Source organism: Squalius cephalus (assembly GCF_949319135.1).
Source record: "Squalius cephalus genome assembly, chromosome: 14".
In the NCBI taxonomy this organism is placed as follows: domain Eukaryota; kingdom Metazoa; phylum Chordata; class Actinopteri; order Cypriniformes; family Leuciscidae; genus Squalius; species Squalius cephalus.
In genome coordinates this window covers 31,585,334-31,611,020 of record NC_137135.1, presented here as the reverse complement: position 1 = coordinate 31,611,020, position 25,687 = coordinate 31,585,334, and the positions used below count along the sequence as shown (strand labels likewise).

Below are 25,687 nucleotides of genomic sequence, written 5' to 3'. Positions count from 1 at the left end.
TGGAAGCATTCAGTTTTTCCGCTTGCAAATTCCGCCATGTAAATAGCGAATCCGCCATGGTGCGAGCGTAACTGGGAATGAAAAGCTTTTAAAGGGAATGAAAGATGAGACTCTGATTGGTTTATTGCACATTACGCCCAAAACACACCCATCACTCATTAAGAGAATAGGGACAACCCTTTTAGACCATGCGCCAGGTGCGTCGACCATTTTTCCCGTCGTTAAACTAGCAAAAGTGGATACGGACACGCCCTGAGTGCACTTGCGGCGTGTGCTTTAGACCATGTGCTTAGATCGTTAAAATAGGGCCCTTTCTCTTTATCTCTCACACTCATCCTGAAAGGACCCTTTTACCTTTCACAGTGATTTAACTACATAATAGATCTCAGATTATTAAATAAGCCAATTACTTCTCAGAACACAGGAACACACACACATACACACACACACACACACCAATCTAAATACGCAGACCCAGACATATCCTCTCATTTTATTAATTCAACTATTTATTCATTCATTAGTTAATTGGGGAAAAAACATGATAAAGAGCTTGCATTAATTCAGTTAATTCAGGGATTCCCACACTTTTTTGTCAGTCAGACACCTTCAAAATATTCTTGAAGTAAGTAAAAAATATTGTCGCATGTTCATGGTTCTCTGATGTCGATCACATGACATACAGGTAAACACATAAAATGTGTTTTCTTTAGATTTTTTATTATTATTATTTTAATTTTACATTTTTAACATTAGCTCATTGTAACAATAAAGATCCTAAATCTTTGAGTACTCATTTAATTAATTTAATATATTATTAATAATATTTATTTACTCATTCCTTCAAATATTCTTGTTGTGAAACTTTGAAGGTTCATTCAGTTAATTTGTTCATTCACTTATTATATTGAATCTTATTCACTCAATCAATCATTTATAAACATTATATTTATTTAAAATTCATTTATTCTAGGGCTACATGATTTGGGGGGAAAATATAATTGTGATTTTTCAGATTTACTGAAAATTAATATTTCCTTCTTTGTAGGGCTGCACTATTTGGACAAATATTTAGTGATTATATATCAATATGATTATAAAATAATAATTATAATTATGGTTTTATTTGATTAATCATGAATCCCCAAATTATTCTATCATTTCTTTTACTCACTCACTTAATCATTTCATTCCTTCGCTTGCTCATTCATTCATTCTTTGTGTCCATGAGACTCTGCTGACACATCAGATAATGGAGGGGTTTGGTGAAGAGCTGGAGGACAAAGTTGAGAGAGAGAGAAAGACCCTATATCTCAAACCACTCAACCATTACTGCCCTTAAGATGGGCTGGATGGAGTTCACATTAGTTACACACACACACACACACATACACACACACACACACACACACACACACACACACAAAGTCACGGCACATCAAACGCCTCCAGCTGATGTGATATACTCCAGAGACTAAAGCAGGTGGGGAGATCGGTAAGTAAAACAGCAGATGAGAGAGGTGTGTTATACAAAATAACACCAAAACTTACAAAACAGACCTAGGGTCGATTGCATGAAATGTTTAGACTAGTCTTACAAGTTAGTCATCTAATTTATTTTTTCTGGCCATACATACAAGTCTGGCCATACATTTTTTAAGTCAGTTACATGAAAAGGTAGATTGGTCTAATTTGAGTCTGAAGAGTAATAGTGAATAGCCCTAACTAACGTCTAGTTGGTCAGACTAGTTCTTAAGAAACAATCTTAACTTGACAGCTATATTTATGCATCTGGCCCCTGAATGCTGCCTCAAATCCTGAGGCTGTGTGCTATTAATATTCTATGGCCTAATGGTCTATAAAACAGGCAAAACAATCCTATAGATTTACACTGAAGGAAGAAATTGAGCCATATCAAGGGTTTTGACTTGGGCCACTAAGCAACCACCCAAAACACCCTAGTAACCACCTAGCAACACCCTAGTAACCACCTACAAGACCCTAGCAACCACCTTGCAACAGCCCAACAAGCACTCACAGTTAGTTTTGCACAGGCAAAAACACTGCAGATGGAAATCGTAAGGAATTTCATTATTCTTGTTCCAAATCTGATTCCTCACTCTTAACAGTTTTACTAATGAAGTGCATTTGAGGAAGACTGAGGAGTAAAAAGAAATGCTGTCATTATTGCATTTACAGTTTGTTTCCAAACGCTAAGATCCGTTTAGACTACTCAAAAGACTAGATAAAATGAATCTGAAATAAATGTAACCTAATTCTTATCTTTCATACCTGACCAGTGCAAAAGAGCTATAAGTGCAACATAAAGACAGGCCCAGTGTGTCTATATCAGAGTACAGACATCTTACAAAGCACATGCGCTGTAAGAATCTGTCCCATGATGAGCAGGAGCACTGGTCTCCTGTGACTCCTTTGCAATGAGAGGGAACTAAGAGGGGAATAATGGAGCTCTTACTGCTTTGGACGCTGACGTAGCTGGTGGCGTTCTCTCTGCCCAGCGAGTTCTCCACCACACAGGTGTAGTTCCCAGAATCCTCCTGTCTCACTCTGCTGATGTGAAGCTTTGAGTTTTTCCTGCACATAAACAGTCAAGACACAAAGAAAGAGAGAAATGGAAAAACGTGAGGGTATGCGAAGACAGAAATCTACAAAAACCCAGAAAATGGAGAAAAGAAGGGAAAGAAAAAGAAAGGCTAGCAAAAGTGCATCAAAAGCAAGTTTGTGTAGTTACTATTTATCCCTGAAGGGCATGGTCCTGGATCACCATGTTTTTGGTCCTAGAACAATATTATTTTCAGCCAATCAGAAGTCAGAGTCAAAGTCAGAATTTCCAATGCTCTGTTTGGAAAAGTGCAATGGAACGGCACTTTGGAAACTGGTTCAGAAATCCCAGCAATTCTGCCAAGATCACACACTCAAGCCAGCACACAAAATGAGGAAAGCAAAGTTGCATCACATGATATAAAACCTGTTTACCAGTGCATAAGTTATCGTTTCTGTTGATAATCCTACATCTGACAAAATTTTGCATTAACATGTTGTGCCATTATACATAATCTGAGCATTGGACAACACTATTTACACTATTCAAAAGTTAATATAGTAAAAGTGACAGTAAAGACATTTATAATGTTACAAAAGATTGTCTCTTAAAAATAAAGGTTCCAGAAGGGTTTTTTTCTTCTCACAGCAATGCCATTAAAGAATCATTTTTTGGTTCCCCAAAGAACCTTTCATGGAACAGTTCTTAAAACAGTCATTTTTTCTTAAATTTGTAAAAATCTGAAGAACTTTTCAAAAAAGATATTTTGTTCAATGGAAAGGTTCCATGGTGTTTAAGGTTCATCATGGAACTATAGATGCTAATAAAGATTTATAAAAGAATCTTGAAAAAAAAGTATTGTAGTTTCCACAAATATATTAAGTAGAAAAAATTGTTATTAACACTGATAACTACTGAGCATCAAATCAGCATATTAGAATTATTTCTGAAGGATCATGTGACACTGAAGATTGGAGTACTGATGCTGCAAATTCAGCTTTGCATTACAGGAATAAATTAAATTTTAACATGTATTTAAATAGAAAGTTATTTTAAATTGTAATAATATTTCACAAAATGTGTCAATCATGTTATGAATGTGCTCTTTTCTTAAAAACGTACTAAAACACATCGAAAGTATAATACAATTCTGTAACTTTATACTTTCTCATCAACTAAAATTAGACATTTTGGCTAAAATGGATTATTATGAAATGTCATGATGAAATATTGACTAAATTTAAAGGATATTTTCTTCAAAATAAATGTTCACTGTATTTTTTTGTCAAATAAACGCAGCCTTTGTGAGCATAAGAGACATCATTTTTAAAAAATCTTAGCGGCCCCAAACTGAACTTTTGAACGGGACACTCATAAATATAAATGTTCTTTAATGGCATCTTAATTTCCACGAACAACCTTTAACATCCATTGAATCTTTCCATTGCACAGAAGGTTCTTTAGATTACTAAAATGTTTTTGACACTAAGAAAAAATGGTTATTTTAAGAATTGTTGACTGAAAGGTTCTTTGGGAAACCAAAAACGGTACTGTATCACTGTGAAAACCCCTTTTGAAACCTTTATGTATACATGTAGTGCACTTTAGTGTAGTGTACATTCATATTCATCCATTTAGCAGATGATTTTACCCAAAGCAACTTTCAAATAAGGAACATCACAATTAAGCAATAAAGCTTTTATGGTTGGAACTCAGAGTAGGAATATCCCACATATGACTTTGGATGCAAAATTCAGGCTAGGATTAGGTTTAGGCCTGACTTTTTGATAGGAATGTTGTTCCAGGACCAACAAAGGATGTCGGTCTAGGAATCTGTCCTGCTTGGCTTCATCACATCGTGCGTGGGGTCTCTAGTGGTGTCACTGTGATCCTCATATTGTCTCTCAGCCCTTCTCCTCAGGTCAGCATGTGGACGGCTCATTAGAGGAGTAAAGCTCTTGAAGGATCACATTCTGGAGCAGAATGCACAGAAAATGGCAGCTGCGTGTATCATCTTCTGTCCTTACTTTACCTCCATCATTATTAAACCATCCCTGTCCACGCTGTCAGCTCTTTCACTCACAGTTCATTGGAGTAAGTGTGTGTATGGATGCAAGCGCATGTCTCTGTGACTGTGGATCTGCAGCTTCAGCACACACACATTTGCAAAATTACACAAGGGGCCAGTGAACAGGCAATCCTGTTAGAGTGATCTGCTTTCTGTGGAAACGTGCACCTCAGCACTTTTTGTCAGAGAACAGAGGAGGACCGACGTGTTACGGAATGCCCTGAATTCTCCCGTATGTTTCCCGCCCTGCGGTCCCAGGATATTGAACGGCTACATGCGGACTGACGCTGACATCCGGACTGAATATACAGCTACTCGTACACTATTGATTTGTGTTACGAATGGCTAAATGACATTGATGCAATGTTACAGCAACATGCACAGCTCAGCAGAAACATTTTTTATCCCTTATCCAATTTTACAAAACGCTGCTTTCCCATATATTAAGGCATTTGCATGATTATGCAATTCTCACTGAAGAATAGTTTATCTAGACCCCAAGTGTATATAAACTTAGTCATATGTTTTTTTCTTTTATTCCATTCTCCACCTACAGACGCCTATGAGGGAAACATTGCGTGTTTGGGCCCACACACTCTCCCCTCTGAAACGCAGGCATCCCACGGTCCCATCGCGAGAGGAAAGCAAGGAAGGGAAATTACCCACAATTACCAGATGGAGCCTCCTTGAGATGGTAGATCAAAACCTGGTGCTGCTGAAATTCAGCAGAGAAGAATCTGTCACTCATTCTGACCCAAAAATTAAAACTCTGCCATCATTTACTCAACATCATGTCATTCCGAACCTGTATGACTTTCTTTATTCAACATAAACCTAATATTACAACCTACACCTGCACACAATTATGTGAACAGATGAGTAAACTAAACTTTAGGGTCTGTACGTATTTAAAAAAGATTTTGCTCTCCATTATGCACGGCTCTATTTGTTGTGTTAGGATGACAAAGTTTAAAAAGTTACTTTCTTTACAGCCTAGTTATTTTTGGGCTGGCCTGCCTCAGCGGTCTAACAGTGCTCGTCAATGTCAAAATGATGGCCAATTTTATCCCTCAAATGACATATTTAAATGTTTTTTCCTGTGAAAAAAAAGAATATGCAAATGAGCCCTGCCTCCACTCACGTACACCAGCTCAGAATACCTGATTCACTCATTCAACTTTACTGTAGTAAACATTGCACAACGGCAAGTGGAAATACTGGTTTAATTCAGCAGTGTATGTTTGAACCAGAAACTGGTTCAGATGAAGAAGTGGAAGAGTGAATTATACAATTATTCAATAAGTTGATGACGCATCAGAAAGATTATGCATTTTATGTATCGCTCTCTACAACGTCGGACACATAATGGTAATATTAGCATTTTGCTTGAATACTAACGCACTAAAACACATCTAAAACAATAAAACTATTCTGTAATTTTATACTACTCTCATCCACTAAAATTAGGCATTTAGGTCAAAATGGATTATTGATGAAATGGCATGATGGAATATTGACAAAATTTAAAGGATATTTTCTTCAAATGACAAAAACAATGACTAAGACAAAAGTAAAATAAATGAGAACCAAACGTCGTGGGTTCGAGTGGGTTTAAAGGTGCAGTAAACGATTTTTGAGAAACGTTATTGAAAGTGGATCCAACCGAGCAGCACAACACACTTGTAGCCAATCAGCAGTAGGGTAGTAGCGTGTCCACTCATGATGGGGGAGGAGAGAGAGAGTGAGCTAATCAGCAGTAGGGGGTGTGTTCACTCATGATGGGGGAGGAGAGAGAGAGAGTGAGCTAATCAGCAGTGGGGGGCGTGTCCACTCATGATGGGGGAGGAGAGAGAGAGTGAGCTAATCAGCAGTAGGGGGCGTGTCCACTCATGATGGCGGAGGAGAGAGAGAGAGTGAGCTAATCAGCAGTGGGGGGCGTGTCCACTCATGATGGGGGAGGAGAGAGAGAGAGTGAGCTAATCAGCAGTGGGGGGCGTGTCCACTCATGATGGGGGAGGAGAGAGAGAGTGAGCTAATCAGCAGTAGGGGGCGTGTCCACTCATGATGGCGGAGGAGAGAGAGTGAGCTAATCAGCAGTAGGGGGCGTGTCCACTCATGATGGGGGAGGAGAGAGAGAGAGTGAGCTAATCAGCAGTGGGGGGCGTGTCCACTCATGATGGCGGAGGAGAGAGAGTGAGCTAATCAGCAGTAGGGGGCGTGTTCACTCATGATGGGGGAGGAGAGAGAGAGAGTGAGCTAATCAGCAGTGGGGGGCGTGTCCACTCATGATGGGGGAGGAGAGAGAGAGAGTGAGCTAATCAGCAGTAGGGGGCGTGTCCACTCATGATGGCGGAGGAGAGAGAGTGAGCTAATCAGCAGTAGGGGGCGTGTTCACTCATGATGGGGGAGGAGAGAGAGAGAGTGAGCTAATCAGCAGTGGGGGGCGTGTCCACTCATGATGGGGGAGGAGAGAGAGAGAGAGAGCTAATCAGCAGTGGGGGGCGTGTCCACTCATGATGGGGGAGGAGAGAGAGAGTGAGCTAATCAGCAGTAGGGGGCGTGTCCACTCATGATGGCGGAGGAGAGAGAGTGAGCTAATCAGCAGTAGGGGGCGTGTCCACTCATGATGGGGGAGGAGAGAGAGAGAGTGAGCTAATCAGCAGTGGGGGGCGTGTCCACTCATGATGGGGGAGGAGAGAGAGAGTGAGCTAATCAGCAGTAGGGAGCGTGTCCACTCATGATGGCGGAGGAGAGAGAGTGAGCTAATCAGCAGTAGGGGGCGTGTCCACTCATGATGGGGGAGGAGAGAGAGAGAGTGAGCTAATCAGCAGTGGGGGGCGTGTCCACTCATGATGGGGGAGGAGAGAGAGTGAGCTAATCAGCAGTGGGGAGCGTGTCCACTCATGATGGGGGAGGAGAGAGAGAGTGAGCTAATCAGCAATAGGGGGCGTGTCCACTCATGATGGGGGAGGAGAGAGAGTGAGCAAGAGGGAGATTTGAAGAAAGACTGTAGAAAGAGAGATGGCTGAGAGACATTACAAAAGAGAAAAGGTCAGAGGAATATCACTGGAAAAAGAAAGGTTATGATCAGCTTTATAGGACCCGCGTTAATATTAAAAAAGCTTTTCAGCACTTAAGTGGGACGGCCTGGAAACGGATGCCGAGGCTGTTATTTCTGCTCCGTATTTACTCTTGTGTACTGTATGTTAATTCATTCGTTCATCATCTTTGCTTTAATTTGCTTCGCTTCTGCTATGATAGAGAGACATCCACTCTTGCATTGTGTGTTTGTGAATTTTGGGGGCAGAGCAATGAAGCGAGGGGTGTGTTTGTTTGGGTTGATTTCAAATATCAACAGTGTTCATCAATGATTCTAAGAAATCACTGCACCTTTAATACCCGACTGCAATGTGCCGACAATATGCGAAAGTGCAAATAAGGAGGGATACATTTCTGTCTATTTCTCACACAAAGCTATTATATGATTGCAGGAGATTTGGATTATAGCGCGCAAGTTATTTGGACTAATTTAGAGCTCGGCAGCATTCTGTCACTATGCTTTCATTTTATGAAAAAGGGCAGTGTGAATATTCATCATAATTTCATAAAGAAACAAAATCATACAGGTTTGGAACAACATAAGAGCGAGTAAACGATGAAAGAGTTTTCATTTTGAGTGAACTGCTCCTGTCTGCATCTCTCTCCCTTCTGAAAATCTCTGAGTCTATTTACAAACTGGGACAATCTTCTGCTCGAGTTGATGGGAGATGTATTTTTAATACCTCTGATGCCAAGAATAGTTCTGCCAACGTATGAGTAGTGTGTTTGCTTGTGCATCTGTGCGTGTTTGATGAGTCTTACTTATTGGATTTGATTTTGACGTCTTTCCTCTTGCGGAGCTGGCTGCCATCTTTGTACCAGTTGAAGGAGGGGCTCGGGTTGCCCACGGCTTCACACTTGAGTGTCAACTTTTTACCTTCCAGGAGCCACTGAGAATCCATGGGCTTCACCTTCGGAGCTGACGCTACAGATGGAAAAAACAGACAGAGAGTGAGTGGAAAAGAAAAGAAAAGCAGGTTTCCCCATAGGACAAAAAAAGCACGCTTTTTTTCCCCCTTAATATCTCAGTTGTTTCTTGTAGACAGCAATGAGATGCTTCTGCTTTGATTTATGCTGATTTAAATATATCTAATGTCATGAAAAACCTCATTATCCTAAGGAATTTATGAGAAACATGAGACAAAAGCTTACATTAAACATAACTGAGAACTTCAGTAAGGAGCAAACTATGTGCAATAAAGCTTTCCTTGGGGTGGAGGTCAGATTGACTGAGGTGACATGGGGAGAAGAAAGAGATATTACTGGAGAAAGAAAAGAGAAGGGAGAGAGGAAAGAGGAGGGACAGGTGGAGGGAAGAAAGAGAGAAAGAAGGCATGACGGCTAAAAATGCAGAGAAACGTGTTGAGAGACAGACGCATACGGGAGGATGGAGAGAAGCAAATAGAAGAGTGGGAAGAAGGAAAGTGAGAAACGAAAGAGTGTGCGAGAGATTAATGGGGCTCATCTTTCAGCAGTTTACCACGGTAAAGTAATCCATCTAGCAATGAGAAACAAGCCCAATATTGTGAGCCATGTTATAACTATGAGCAGTTATAAAAATACAGTACATTTAGTGCAGCAAATAATAATCGCAGTTTACACACACACACACATACACACAATAATAATAATGCTGCTACAGAGTTTGTTTTATTCCTGTAATTTTTTTAATTGTAATTCTTATTATTCTCAAAAGTAATTCTTATAAGACTCATTACTAACAATATTTTTACTGTGGTGTAATTTTATAATACTGAATATATTTATTATTTTTTAATTGAATAATTGTGTATAATAGTTTAGAATATATTATTTATAATTTAAAGATATGTATATTTAATATCAAATATAATCTTACGATATATAATTGTTTTATATTAAAGATGTACAATATGTATGTAATAAATAACATTAAATATATCATATATTATGTATCTTTAAATTATAAATATATTCTTCTAAAAAATAATATATTATTAAAATTGCACATATATATATATATATATATATATATATATATATATATTATGTAAAGACAAATACCTGTAATACAATATATACTACATACTGTATATTTTATATATACTTGCGTATATTTATATATACATTTATGTGTATGGAGAACATGAGAATTATCACTGAGAACAAAAAAATTCAAACAAACAAACAGCTGGATTCATTATAATGCACAATAATCTAAATGCTCCTAATATTAGGTTTAAATTTTGAATGTAAAATATTTAGTCATTTATTTCCTTAGATTCTGAGGTGAAATATTGTAAATAGAATCCTCATGAAATAAAGGACTTAAGTTACAGTTTTGGACTGAAAACAACATGGAATAGCCGACTGTTCACTGTTTAACTGAGCGTGGCTCCATCTGTGGTTTTCTCCTTCTCTCTCTCTTTTCAGAGCAATACTTCATTCTGTCACATCCAGTGAAATCACACCTTCTTGTCTCCAGATGCTTCTGACACACACACACACACAGACACACACACGCTTCCGCATACACAAACATACATTCCAAATCTTTAATACACACTTACACCTCTTGACTAAAACACATATAGTCCTTGTACAGTTAATGCACATGTACAGAAGCACACACAAGCATGTTTGACTTCTTATCACATGCCTGCATGTTGTAATTCCACTCGCGTGGACTCTGGAGTACAAGAGGAAACCTTTACATGTCCAAGAGAGACTCGGGTCTGATTGCTCTGTTAACAGAAGCCCAATACTCCTGCTCATAGACAGCACAGTGAAAAACCTCATTCTGAGTCCATCCAATCAGCTTCACTCATCAATAACAGCCAATCTGCTGCCTCGGCAACTAATAATTTACCAGGAATCTACCACTACTTCAGTGCACATCATTATTTTTTTAGAATTCATGTGCCTTTAATCTAAATAACTTCCCCTTCCTCTCGCAGCGACATGTCACGTTTACTGGAGTGAGGGCGGGGCAACCTGTCACTCACATGAGATCCACCAATAGCAAACCACAACCGTCCAACAAGTCCCGCCCATTTTTTCAGTTCCAGAAGCCGTTTCACTTGGATATACCACGTCACAATAGGGAAGAAAAGATGAACGCAACTTCTGTTTCATGCCAACTTTAAAACTAAAACTATTAAAATTAATTGAAATAAAGCTGAAATAAAATAAGTATTAGATTAGAAAACGTTAAATTAACAAAAATTACAAATATTTCTTTGTCAACTATCGTATAGCCTAGTTTAAATTGAAGTACTAAAATTACTCAAAATAAAATATATGAAATGTATATAAATTAAAGAAATCTTCAACAACAACAAAAAAACTAACAAACTAACAAAAGGACAACAAAATCATTAAAATTTAACTAAAAAGAAAAATAGCTAATTCAATGTATTAATAAATACTAAAATAATATATAAAAAAAATACTAAAATAACACCAAAATATTTAGTTTGAGTATCCCAAAAAGCCACAATAAGTACATGGTATTAAGTAAGAAAAATGCTTGACTTTGTTAGAATGGTTATTTTCTCTTTTCCATTTAAATGACAGTGTACATGTGACTGGAAAAGACCCCAACCAGACTCAAACTTACCAGAGCATGTGCACCACTACCCATCAATCCCAGACGACAGGCACTGTATATCAGGAGTTTCTTTTCTATAAACCACTAAACTATCAACAACCCAAAGTGGAAGTATTGGGGACAAATGTCCAAAAGAAGAAAGAATAAGAGGCGTTTCATGTTCATCATGGAGTTGATTTCTGCTTGATCAGTAAATCCAAGTATAAACACAAAGGCACGAACGCACACACTGATAACGGTGACAGCTCACATGAAAGATTGTCTTTTCCTCTCTCGGCCCAACGCTCTTTCTACTCGCTTTGATAGTTCTGGAAGTCTTTTATTAGAAATAGTATTTCCGTCCCTCGTTCCGCTCTCTCTTCCTTCTTCCACAGAAACAAGGCCTAAGAGATGAAACTGACTGTCTGTCTACAACAAGATCAGACCTCTTTCTGCAAATATTAAGGGAAAAGAGCTGTCTCTCCCTTTCAAAACTTTAACTTATCAAGCATGTGAACTTATAATCAAAATTGGGGGATCCAGACGTTAAAGTTTTATAATCTGAAACACACTGATCAAGCACAAGTTTTCTTTTTTAAGAAGTCTCTTATGCTGAACAAGGCTGCATTTATAATAATAATAATAATATATTATTATTATTATTATAATAAAACAGTAATATTATGAAATATTATTACATTTTAAAATTCAAATTTTAAATGTAAAAATTTTCAGCATCATTACTCCAGTCTTCAGTGTCACATGATCCTTGCTCATGCAGGAAAAATTGTTGTGCTGCCCTATTTTTTGCAATAGAAATATTTTGTAACATTTTAAATGTTTTTATTGTCAGTTATTAGCTTTTGATTGATTTAATGCATCTATGCTAAATAGAAGTAGTGTTTTTTCTAAATGCAATGCAATTGTTTTATTTGATGTAACAAATGTCAGTGAATCCCAAAGATCGCAACGGCCAACTAAAGAAAAGATTATTATTATCAATCAAAATTAAATTTTCAATGACCAATTCTTTCAAAAAAATTTACATCCCAGCTTTTATGCATCTCAGCTTTTACTTTAGTTGAAAATCAAAATTTGGCTAGGGAACACAACAGCAAACCAATCCTTTGTCGTAGGAACAAAAATATATACTTTTAATGAAATAATAGCTTTAGAAAAATGCCTGACACAAGGCTAATGTAAGAGTCTAACATCACCAAGACATCAGCGTGTGTGTGTGTGTGTGTGTGTGTGTGTGTGTGTGTGTGTGTGTGTGTGTGTGTGTGTGTGTGTGTGAATGTAAAGCTGCACAAGGTTGCAGTTGTGCATGAATGCTTTTGCTCAAATCAGCATTTTCTGATGGAGTTTTATCACCGACCACCCCTCTCTCTTTCTCCTTCAAGGTTAAAATGTACATCTGTCCAACGGAGCACGCACACACACCATCACACACACATATTATAAAGCAGAACACTGTGAAAATAAGCTGAATGAAGCCCAGACGCTCATATGACACGGCACAGAACAACATTAACACTCATTAACACTTGCATGGAGGAGCATCTGTTATACACAAAGCCTTCACACACTTCCTATTCATCAAACATGTATCACAGTTTCCACAGAAATGTTAAGATGCACAACTGTTTTCAACATTGATAATAATAAGAGATGTTTTTTTTTATTAGAATGATTTCTGAAGGATCATGTGACACTGAAGACTGGATGCTGAAAATTCAGCTTTGATCACAGGTATAAATTACATTTTAAAGTACATTACAATAGAAAAGAGTTATTTGAAATTGTAATAATATTTCTCAATATTACTGTTTTTTCTGTATTTTTACAGCCTTAGTGAGTATAATAAACTTACAGTATAAGAGTATAAGAACCGACAACTAACCGACTGTCGCTGTTAACCATCACATAACCGCATCTCTCTTCCAGAAGACTCAGCTGGAAAGATACCAGAAAAGACACTTCAGATTTTTATTAAAAACAAACCCATGGGGACGAAGCAGCGACTGTTAAACTTGTCCAGCAGTGGAGGAAGAAATCTGAATCTGAAAACAAAACTGATGTTGCAATAAGAAACAAAATGTGATATAAAGCACAGCACTATCCACTGGGACGCTCGATAGAAAGCCAACAGTTACAGATAAATAAATCCTTTGTCGAAGGAAGAAAAATACATAAACTTTAAAAAAAAAAAAAAGTTTATGGCTAGAGAAATATTTACGGATCTGGCAAAAAAACAAAAAAAGATAATTATAAAATAGTTTTGGATGGGTGAGCCAAATCCGATGTTGCAATAAGAAAAAAAAGCCCCGTCCGCTGGGACGCACGACCCTCGCCATAATCTATAGAAAGATCTTAATGTCTGCGTGAACAATTGCGCTTTCTAGAAAATGTCAGAAAACAAAACACATGAAAAAAGAATAATCACAAATGAGATCTCTCATATTGCTCTACAGTTTCTCAGAGACGGCTCTCAGATTTTCTCCTGACAGTAGACATTAGTTGCTTGTCTCATCTAGAGTTCCAGAAGAGATATCAAGAAGCTTTTCAAATTAGCTCAAATTTGCCACAAGATAGCAAATTCAGAGATCTCAATATGAACTCGAACAATTCATATCACATTCTTTCTTTTATAGCTCTATGCTCTTACTTTATGGCATCGCTCTATAGAAACTTGATTCTCATTGGTCAAATATTTCTGAATAATGACAATGTATAATTGACGTCTTATTCTGTTCTGTTTCTTTACGGTTTCTACACGTGAGCTAATACAATCATTTCCATTTAGATTTGATGCCCTTGTTTTTACTTAATTGTTTTTATTTTGCTTCAATAATCATCTAACTGTATATTATCTCGTAAATATCAATGATCATATCATTTGAACCTTTTTAACCTATGGTAGTTTAGAGAAAATGTCAGAGACAAAGTTGATAAATTTCACTGCCGTTCAAACGTTTAAAAAAAGAAAGAAAAAAATTATACTTTTAATTAATCAAGCATTAATCAAAAGAGAAAATGCTGTTTTTAAACTTTTTATTAGTATTTATTAAAAAATCTTGAAACAATGCATCATGATTTCCACAAAAATATGAAGCAGCACAACTGTTTTCAACATTGATAATAATAATAAATGTTTCTTGAGCATCAAATCATCATATTAGAATGATTTCTGAAGGATCATATGACAGTGAAGACTGGGTTAAATGCTGAAAATTCAGCTTTGATCACAGGAATGAACTACATTTTAAAATATATTAACATAGAAAAAAAGTTATTTTATATTGTAATAATATTTCACAATATTACTGTTTTTACTGTTTTTGATCAAATAAATGCAGCCTTGTTGAGCAGAAGAGACTTCTATCAAAAATCTTGTAGTGTAAATAAGACAAAACTCCATTAATGCAAGAAAAATCTCTCTGGGATGTAACTTTTCCCTGCATGGGAACAAACCTATCTTATAGTGCAAAACGGCAGAATGTCTCAGCGAACGCAGAGCTTGTGATAGAAAGTTTCCACAGTTCTCTGGAAACAAGGTCAAATTTAACATGCTTTAGACGGCTTGCAGTTTTCAGTTCAGCTTTACGCCAGAGCTCAGATATCCCACGCCTTTACTCTTTCCTTCACACACACAAACACACGCCGCTCATTCTCCACAGCTTAATCGCAGCACACTACAAAAAAATCATTTTCTCAATCAGCATTTCAGTGTTTTCCAGTAAAAATATCAAAACTTTTTTTACCCGGGAAATGTCCCCGAGAAGCAAACCTGCGTACGACTTTCAGAGAATCAATCTTGAATTAAGTGTATTTGTCTAACCCCACTGGCACCTTTGTCTTATCTTGCACATAAATCGAATGAAATATATGCTTAAAATACTTTAGCTTTAAATATTAGATTACTTTGCATGATTAGATATGTTTACTGTAAATCAAACCGGCACAACTGATTAATAAAATGATTTTTTTTTGCAGTGCACACGACATCTCACCCCTCTTTTTCCCCTCCCGTGGTCCATCTTTCCTTCTCCTGTCACTCTTTCTCCTTTGCTGCTCTTTCTCTCTCATCCTCCTGCAGTTGCGGTAGCTGATCTCCCTCATGCTGAGACGGGATTATGAAGAGTAAGCTATGAAGACAGGACGTGTGTGTGTGTGTGTGTGTGTTTCCACACTATAACTGTGTAGGACAGTCCCACCCCTCATCACACTCAGCAGGGATACACCTACTGATAGGTGGGGAGTGTTGGGAAATTTTTGGAAAGAAGAGAAACAAGTTACGAGCTCACAAGAGAGGACAGAGTACAGAGAGACAAACAGAAAGAAACAAAAGATCCAAGCTGGGGAGAGAGCGTATGTTGTGTAGACATGGGAACATGGATGAGAAGAGATAATTAGAGGCTCCATTAAGTATATCTGGGCCTCGTGGGAGAGTAGGAGATAAAACCAGCCATAGATGAATCTGGATCAGAGTCTAAACAAAATAACACAAAATACAAAGTGAATTAGAGTGGTATAGCTCACCGGTTCAAGATCTAAGCTGGTAAATGTACAGAGTCCTGGTTAATAACCTTAACCAGCTAGGCATTGTTGGTGCATAGTTGCATTGGTTCAAACTTGCTGAAAGGAATATGAACAAACAAGTTCATACCAGCTTTAGGTGGCTAAACGATTTTTTGGGTTGAATACAATGGAAATGAAATAGAAAGGAAAAACTATGCAATGGAATCAAATGGGACACATTTACAGCAAAAAAAAAAAAAAAAAAAAAAAACAATTTTTTTTAAAAAAGGATATTACATCAGTCGGATTTTTTTCGTTGAAAGAAATTAATACTTTTATTTAGTAAGGATATATGAAATTGATCAAAATGACCACAAAGACATTTTATAATGTTTCAAAAGATTCCTATTTCAAATAAATGCTGCTCTTTTGAACTTTATATTCATCAAAGAATCCTGAAAAAAAATAAATTTTAACGGTTTCCACAAAAATATGAAGCAGCACAACTGTTTCAGCATTGATAATAATAATAAGAAATGTTTCTTAAACATCAAATCAGCATATTAGAATGATTTCTGAAGGATCATGTGACACTGAAGTCTGGAGTAATGATGCTGAAAATTCAGCTTTGACATCACAGGAATAAATTAAATTTCAAAATATATTTCAATAGAAGTTGTATACAATTATAATAATATTTCACAATATTAAAAGCAGCCTTAGTGAGCATAAGCTACTTCTTTCAAAAACATTTAACTGTAAACTTTTTAATGGATCAAAACTCCCTACATTGGATTTATTTAAGTTAATCTGCCAAGAACATTAGTCTCCAAATTACAACTTTAAAGGCTAATTTGTCCTCACATTTCTATTTTTAAACTCTATGCTGTATTTAACCCTTAGACTTCCATTAGCTGCATTACTGCAGAATACATTTTCCTTTGTTTTTACAAACTGATAGATTAACTTGATTGAAAAATGTATAATCTGTAGTAATTGACAGCCACAGATGTTGCCAATAGAGCTTAATTTGTTTCTAACCTAAAGCATTCCTTTAATTGGGTTTCATCTAGAGTTAATGACAAAAAAAAAAAAACAGCGTTTTTCGTGTACAGATGACAACGTTGTCAAAACGATTCTCGTTCACACGGATCCTCGAAAATGACTAAAAACGCTGTATTCTGCTGCCAGGCCAGTAGTTGGCGATGTCACTTTGTAAAGAAACACTACATGCCTATAGACTGATAGTCACCACAAATTCCTGTTTTTGTAGTTTAAAGAAGACCTGACAAAAACGTGCAGTATGAAACCAGTTTTCAAAAGTTTGCGTTTTCAGGACGTTTTCCTGATACGCCATTGTCGTGTAACTAAATGGCCAAAACGCATTAAAAAGTTTTTCATTTTTAGTTAGTAAAGAAAAAAAAAACACAATATTGTGTAAACAGCCCCTAAAAACCACAGAAAACAATCCAATGTGTATTTACAAGCAGGGACTGACGCAAACTTAAAAGAGTTGTGTAAATCCTCACATAGTTTCCAGTGCGTTCATCTGGCAGATCCTAACAGGGCCGCGGTCAGGACAGGCAGGTGAGCGGTGCTGTGTTAACCTGGAGTGTGCAGAGGTCACTCATGTACATCTGTTAAAAAAGTGCCCTATCCTCTGTAACCCTTAAACGACCTTGCAGAGACACATCTGTGATCTCATCTCCACTGCAGTCCTCATTACGACCCTGAGTATCTGCAATTTAGCTATCAATTTACATTAGTGTCTCATTGCCTATCTCTCTCTCTTTCTTCCACAAAAGATCCAAACTATAAGGATGGGAGTAGTTGGCTAGCTCGACTGGAGAGTCTATTTAGCTTTAACATTTAGCAACGGTGCTTTAAAGGGGTGGTATAATGCCCCTAGAGTCGCCGTGGAGTACTTTTGTTTAACGTTACTGTCGTAAATACCACTCACACAGTTTCTCGTTTTCATTTCCTTGACTCTTCCGACCGCGTTTTCTTCGTCGACTCTGCCCTGATTCACGTCTGAAATGCAGAGGCTGCTTCATCTGTGGATGTATGTGACGTCGTGCCATAAAGCAAGTCATGATTCTCGCGAGATTTGTCGGGACGCCACCTCTCAAACTTGCATTCGCCCTACTACAAGTTCATTTACCATCGAAATGACTTCGAAGCTGTTATATTAAGGTACAAATCTTGCATAGTGTGCCTTTAAATGAGATGTTTCAAAAAAATACTTTGCCAGGTGTAACTAACAAGTTTGCACATTTTGCAAGCTACATAGTTGAGAAGGTCAAGATCTCTGAGGTGGGACAGGCCAAAATCATCCTTTTAAAGGGATTCCTTTGATGTGTTAAACCTATACTCTTCGGTTAACTTTATTTAGATAATAGTTTATTTAATATGTGATACAAAAGAAACAAGACACTCATGGAAGTGCCAACTTTGCACATCACCAGTACTGCTACCCGGACCAGTACACATCAAAACATAACATAACTCACTTCTGCTGTGAAAACCAGCGATACACTAAACATTTTTGAGTATTCATTCACACTGTTTTTCTTCTTCAGAAACACTGTGATGGTGGTGGCCAAGTGCGATCTTTGTTTCTACATATGCGATATAGTGAGTTGTTTAGATTTTCACTCTTTCTATAACCGGAATAGCTTCTGTCTCCTGAGACCCTCTTTCTCTCTCCCTCCTTCAATCTAGGAAGAAAAGACCTGGGCCATACTGACACTAATACTTTGGATGAAGTGAAACTCACCCAAGTGTGCATGCAAGCGTGCACACACACACACACACACACACACACACACACACACACACACACACACACACACACACACACACACACACACACACACACACACACACACACACACACACACACACACTTAATTGACATACACACTCATTCTCTCAGAGGAAACAGAAAAAAAGGATGAACAGTGAGCTTGATAAGAGTAACATGAAAGCTTGTCTGAGACACGCCTGAAAGAGCAGCAGTAAAGAGCTAATATCTGGTGTGTGTGTGTGTGTGTGTGTGAGAGAGAGAGAGAGAGAGAGAGAGAGTGATTGAGTGTGTGTGTGTGTGTGTGTGTGTGTGTGTGTGTGTGTGTGTGTGTGTGTGTGTGTGTGTGTGTGTGTGTGTGTGTGAAAGTTTAGGCTCAAGTCTACAACACAGCCTTTCTGCCCACTGCATTTGTGAAAGAATGACAGCGGCTACAGAGAGAAAATAAAGAGAAAACGAGAACAAGCAACAGACATTTTATTTCTACATTTTAAGACAATGGGTGCTTGTTAGATGGTCTCCTACTAGTTGAACACAAACCTCCAAGTTTCTATATCCTCTATTGTGAAATATTATTACAATTTAAAATATCGGTTTTCTATTTTAATATATTTTGCAATGTAATGTATTCCTGTGATCAAAGCTGAATCTTCAGCATCATTACTCCAGTCTTCAGTGTCACATAATCCTTCAGAAATCATTCTAATGTGATGATTTACTGCTCTTTAAGAAACATGTATTATTATTATGTTGAAAACAGTTGTGCTGCTTAATATTTTTGTTTAAAATGTGGTTATGTGGTACATTTTACCAAGATACTTTGATGAACATAAAGTAAAAACAAAACCAAATAAAAAAACAGCATTTATTTGAAATAGAAACCTTTTGTAATAGTCAAAGTCAATGGCTTTGAACTGTCCCTTTAAACATGTCTTTAAATACACAAGCATTTATCTTAATAAGGTATTCATTTTAATAACAATGTATCTTAATAAAGACAGCACAGACTTATATAGTTTTATATACAGTTAAAACATTTTTTTTTTGCATTTATATAAATTATTTGCAGTAGTTTTGTCCCACCAGAAATTCAGTCCCTCACACACATAAGCTCGACACATGGCCATACGTGACTTGGGTGCAGTGTGTTACTTGGGGTCCAGCTCTCTGTGACACTTGTGTGTGAGTGAGTGAGAGAGAGAGACAGACTGTCAGACAGACAACAGACCAGAATGAATGTGCACAATGATACTGACAGCCAAAAGAGGGCATCTCTCTCTCTCTCTCTCCCGCCCTCACTTTTTCCATCTGTTTGTGTCAGAGGGAATCTGTAGCTATCTGTTTAAAAGGGGGGAAAAGCACTAGATGACAAATCTTGCAAGAAAGAGTTCAACTGTAGTGGAAGTTGAATTTATTCAGCTAAGCATGCACAATTAAAATGTTTCCATGTCTAAACCACAGATGACTGTTTTGCATGACTTTATGAAACAGATGACATGGTTAAGATGTCCAAGAATCGCAAACAGATTCTGATTCACACTAGCAGAGAGCTCACTTTAAAACCAAAGGTAATGTTAAATGCATATACAATACACACGTCCTTAGACAGATTGGATAGGACAGCAGAGGAAGCCCACAGAGAAAGAGAAACAGACAGCATTAAGACACGAGAAACCACAGACTGCTATTATGTGTCAGAGAGAGAGAGAGAGAGAGAGAGAGAGAGAGAGAGAGAGAGAGGCTGGCCTAATAAGTTGGCTTAAGAAAATTCCACCAAATAGAGAGAACATACTGGAAAAAGAAAATCATTGCTCATGCTTACATAATATCACATACAAGAGTAAAAAAATAAGAAATGTACTATTTATCACATTTTTAAACTGTCTGGTAGTGTTTGTAACGCCACATTGCCAAATAGTAATTAAAAAGATGGAAAAGGAAATAAATTGTGACCAGTTGCATCCCCTAAAATATATACTATGCCTTATAAATTCATACTGTTTAACCCAAAGTTGATCAAATACCCATATATTGTATATTGTTCATTTAATATATAAATATATATGTACAGTATATATATTAAATATATGTATGGCATAAATAATGAGAAAATATTACAAACACACATTTTTGTTTCATGGCTTTCTTATCACATGACATCAAAAATGTGTTCACATCGTTCGTGTGTGTGTGTGTCTGTGTGTGTGTGTGTGTGTGTGTGTGTGTGTGTCGATGTGTACTCAGTATTTGATTAGACTGCATACAGTTTCACAAATACATACTGTGATCATACTGAGAACATATATATACTGTATATATTTTTGGTGAAGCTGCGTGCATCAAATACTGAGTCATGACAGGGATATTTGAAAATGTTGGCCATTATCACTTAGTATTAGTTTAGTCATCACGACACTCTCGAGTGTAAATTCTAGCTGAGAGCATTGCATTGTGGGATACAATATTCCACACATTGTGTTCTGGTTGTACAGTGTATACTGCACGTTTTGGCAAAATGAGTGTGTCACACAGTGTACATGTTGCAAACTGTAAAAACAGAACAAGTAGTATGGCAGTGTGCCATTCAGAACATATCCATTGACTGTAGAGTCTTGAAATGACTCTTAACCGCTGATCTCTCCACCTACAGTGTTTGGGAGAGCACTACATGTGCCCTCTCACTGTCAGGTGGGAACTGAAAGCACATCAAGCCTGTGCATTTATGGTGATTTGGAAATTCACATTCATGACAGCAGAGGTAAAAAGTACACTATCCAACTAGGTTTTAAGAAGAGAGTTATGCTTGCACACCCATACAAAACTTGCCACTAAGGTATTCAGGGTGGTTGCCAGGGAGGTGATATGCAGTTGCTAGGGTGTTCTGGGTGGTTGCTAGAGCGTTGCTAGGTGGTCCAAGTCAAAACAACCCACTTAAGTTTCTATGGCGTTCTGGCCTCTACTTCAGTGCAAGTGTGTGAGGGTTTTTTTTCACTCGGTTTTATCATGCACAAAATTCCTTAAAATCAAGCGCAACTAATTCTTTTTAGGTGATTAGTTTGCAGATAAACTTTTGCCATTTTTGTCTCATTTAATGCAGATTACAACAAAAACCCTGTTCCATTGTAAGCATCTTGTGTTCAACAACACACTTTACTAACTACTGATCAGAACGTCCAACCGTAAATTGCTCTGGAATGACTTTGTCTGGAACATTAATATTTTGCCATTTAAAAGGACCAACACTAAAGTAAGTTAGCTGGAAAAATAATTATTTTTGGCAGCCTCTGGGACATGCAGGCACATATGAAAATAAACCACTCCATGTGAGAGCTACAGCGCCATGACAGGGTTTATTTTCCAGCCTGTCACAGTTCATTCCTCACATGGGGAATGCTGGAAAGTGGGAATATAACATTTTGAATATTAAATTGGGGCATGGTGCATCATACATATGAGTGAATTGGTTATGCAATTCCTATGATTTTGCCAACGTGTGTTGTTCCTGGAACAATATTCCTGTCAAGGTCCGTCAGTAACACTATCCCCAACCATTACCATAATCTCAAAGAAATTATAGTTACATTTTGAAAAAGAAAGAAAAAAAAATCAGTTTTTGTTATACAGATTTACTATATACACTAAACACTAAAAAATGCTGGGTTGTTTCAACCCATGTTTGGGTCAAATATGGACAAACCCAACCAAGGGTTTACATTTTTAAGTTCAAATTTAAACCCAACTGTTCATTTTGTCCATATTTGACCCAAACATGGGTTGAAACAACCCAGCATTTTTTAGAGTGCAGTATAATATACATGAATGTACTGTATGTATGCAGATACAGTAGGAGATAATATATAGCCAACTTTGCATAGACAGCTGTGTGATAATACAGTTTAAATACATACAGAAGATGCTGCATGTTGTGTAAGCGACGTGTGATATGATAGTAGGATAACTTTGCCCTACTGGAACCGAACACACACCACCAGCCAATCAGATCGTCCGATCTCCTCCAGCCTTCCATCAAGGGTTGCGCTCTCAAGGTCAGCTGACTTGCTCTTTTCCCTTACACCCACACACACTTACTCTTTCATTCTCACATAAGTCCTCTCTCGCTCCATCTTTCACACACTTCTCTCCCCTCCCCCCGACTTGGTTCTTGCCCTCCAGAAGCGAACGGATCGCTCATATCTGCTTTAACAAGTGCAGTTATTCAGCACGAGCAATTTGGAGCAAAGCACTCAAATCAAACGCCATCACACCGACCTGCCTGACCACACACACAAGCGCGTACACACATACACACACACACAAGCACATCATATATAAATATCATTGTCATAGTTTGTGTTTGCACACAGTGCAAGACACATTTGGTCTGTTTATTATTATTATGAGACTGCAGATTTCCATTTTTGTGTAAGACAGAAACACCTCTATCTGTGTGTGAGATCAGTGTGATATCTGCAGCACGCAGCTGTCACCATGGTAACCACTCTAGAGAGAGAGAAAGAGAGGGAGAGAGAGAGAGAGAGAGAGAGAGATGGGAGAGAGACATAGACAGAATAATTACACAATTAAACAATTAAAGCAGCAGCTAAAACGTTCTCCAGTGGACGCTGGTACTGCAGCTCCATCCGTCCCGCAGTTAAAAGGAACAATGAGTGAAACGGTGACCTTTGACACGTACATCGCTCCGCTGAGCAGCTTTCTGCTCTCTCCGTGTCTCCTGTCACCTCTCCAGGGTGGAGGAAATAAGAGTTCACTACTCGATAGCACCGGCAGCACACAATTTCACTCAAGAGCCATTGTGACTGTGAGTTTAAACACACACCTGATTCATTAGTGTTACAAAATCCATCACTATATTTCTACTCTCACTTTCTATTTCCAATTTTACATTTACTTATCTGAGCTATAAATAATAGAATTCACATTTTCTCATTTTATTTGTCTTATCTTATCATTTTTGTGTAGAATGAGTAAAGCTGTGTGTTGTTAGGATGACAAAGGTAACATTTTTAGGCTGCTCTGCCTCAGCTGTCTAACGGTGCTCATCAATGTCAAAATGATCGAGATGGCCAATCAAATCAAAGAAGGCGGGTCTTACTGTCACTGTCACAAAGCAACCAGAGCTTGTGAAAAGATGTAAGTAGATGTAAGTAATAGATCGACAGTGATCATGATTCATGTAATTCATAAATGAATGTGAAGTGACAAGAAACGTTTGCATTTTAGAAATATTAGGCATACGAATAAAATAGATTAGATTGATTACTTCATAACTACAATTAGACCTAGAACTTATTTTACCACTTTTATTTATATATTCCCTTAAATACCTTTTAATACTTGAATAATTTAATTCCATTATTATTATTGAATAATAAATAATAAAGTCTTACTGTGATACATTCATTTTGTTTGGACAACCACATCTTGTTTTCTAACATTAACAAAATTCAAAAAAAGGAATCTGAAAAAAATAAAATAAATTGTTACCACAGTAACAATAGTAAACATAGCAAATAGTAAAAGATTTGAAAAAGAAGTGAGCTTGACCACCAAAATTGGGTGAGACGGTCTTTCAATCCACCCAAACTCACATCCAGGTCTTAGATTTAGTTCTTATTGAATATCCTGTTTCACTATATAATATGTCAATCAAGGCTGCATTTATTTGATTTGATTTGATTTGATATTTTAAAATATTATTATTTTCTCTTTGAATCTGTTGTAAAATGTAATTTATTCATTTGATGCAAGGCTGAATTTTCAGCATCATTACTCCAGTCTTCAGTGTCACATGATCCTTCAGAAATCATTCTAATATGATGATTTGCTGCTCAAGAAACATTTCTTATTATCAATGTCAAAAATGGTAATTTTATGAATAGAAAGTTCAAAAGAACAGCATTTATTTGAAACAAAAATCTTTTGTAAATTTATAAATGTATTTACTGTCACTTTTGATCAATTTAATGCATTCGTGCTGACTAAAAATGTCCAAAAAAAAAAAAAAAAGCCTTACTGAAGAAAAGAAGAACGAACCCTCATGACTTTACTATTATTTTACAGTAGCAAGTACAGGTTCATGTAGTAACTGGTGTTTTGGTGGAAACTATAGGACCTATTTTTGTAAGGTACTGTAAGATGGGGTGCAGCGTGTGCTTTACACATGGGATCTATACTCCATAACATATGGAGTCCCAATGGAGCCCGCAGAAGAAAACCAGCTGCTAATTAAAACAAAAAAAGAAAGAAAAAGTTGACACAGCAGGTCTATCTGAGCCAAACGAGAAGAGCTTACACTAGCATCACCTCCACATAAGCACCCCATCACAGCATATTAACACTACCTGAGTTTAAGATTGGCAAAGACACTCGTCTCAGACTTACATCGTCTCAATCACATTCTCTATGCAAACACATGAACACAAATGCAAACTATGCATTTCGAAATATGTCAGACAATGTGCATTTCTATGTGTTGAAAGGTTTTCATTTCAGTTCAACTACTGTTGTGCCGAATAGATAGTTAAACAGCAGAGAGCAAGTTAGCAAGTAAGTCGACATGTTTTATAGCTAGGTATTTGAATAACAACACATTTGGTTTAATGGCACTAGCGTTGACAGGTCTGTGCAACAAAAGTAGGTCAAAAATAGCCCAATGCGATTTTCTCCATTGGGTGGCCGAACTCTCCACTGAATTAAGGAGGGGGAGGGGGCTGTTTGGGGGTCTTGGAGCACCAAAATCGTACTGGGGTGGAAATCAACCCACGGCAACGACTTAAAAGTAGCCCAAATGACCGTTTGCAAAGACCCGCCCTCTTTAGTTACTGTTGCTATGTCCGACAAGTCACGCCGCTCTCACGCCACACCATGTTCTCACACAGTGAAAAATATATAGAGGAGCAGAGAGGACACTGACAACACGCTGACAGACAGGACAGACCAACAAAGTCTCGACTTTCAAATGTGGTCATTTTTTAACGAAATTTAAACATAAATACCGTTTTGTGGCTCTTTAATGTGTCTGACTGATCGCTGTAGAGCCTCAGG

At 37.4% G+C, this 25,687-nt stretch overlaps 1 protein-coding gene across 4 annotated transcripts in view; it reads right to left on the bottom strand.

Annotated features, from left to right (window-relative positions):
- Nucleotides 1–25,687, bottom strand: part of nrg2b (neuregulin 2b) — a 70,305-nt gene that overhangs the window by 31,902 nt on the left and 12,716 nt on the right. For 3 of the 4 annotated variants that reach the window (XM_079892645.1, XM_079892646.1, XM_079892647.1), the window contains exons 2-3: nt 8,493–8,655; nt 2,477–2,595 (exon numbers count right to left, since the gene is read on the bottom strand). In XM_079892645.1, the coding sequence (XP_079748771.1) occupies nt 2,477–2,595; nt 8,493–8,655 (282 nt within the window). Of the gene's footprint in view, nt 1–2,476; nt 2,596–8,492; nt 8,656–15,311; nt 15,468–25,687 lie in introns of those variants that run through there. The other variant, XM_079892648.1, reaches the window with a different exon arrangement.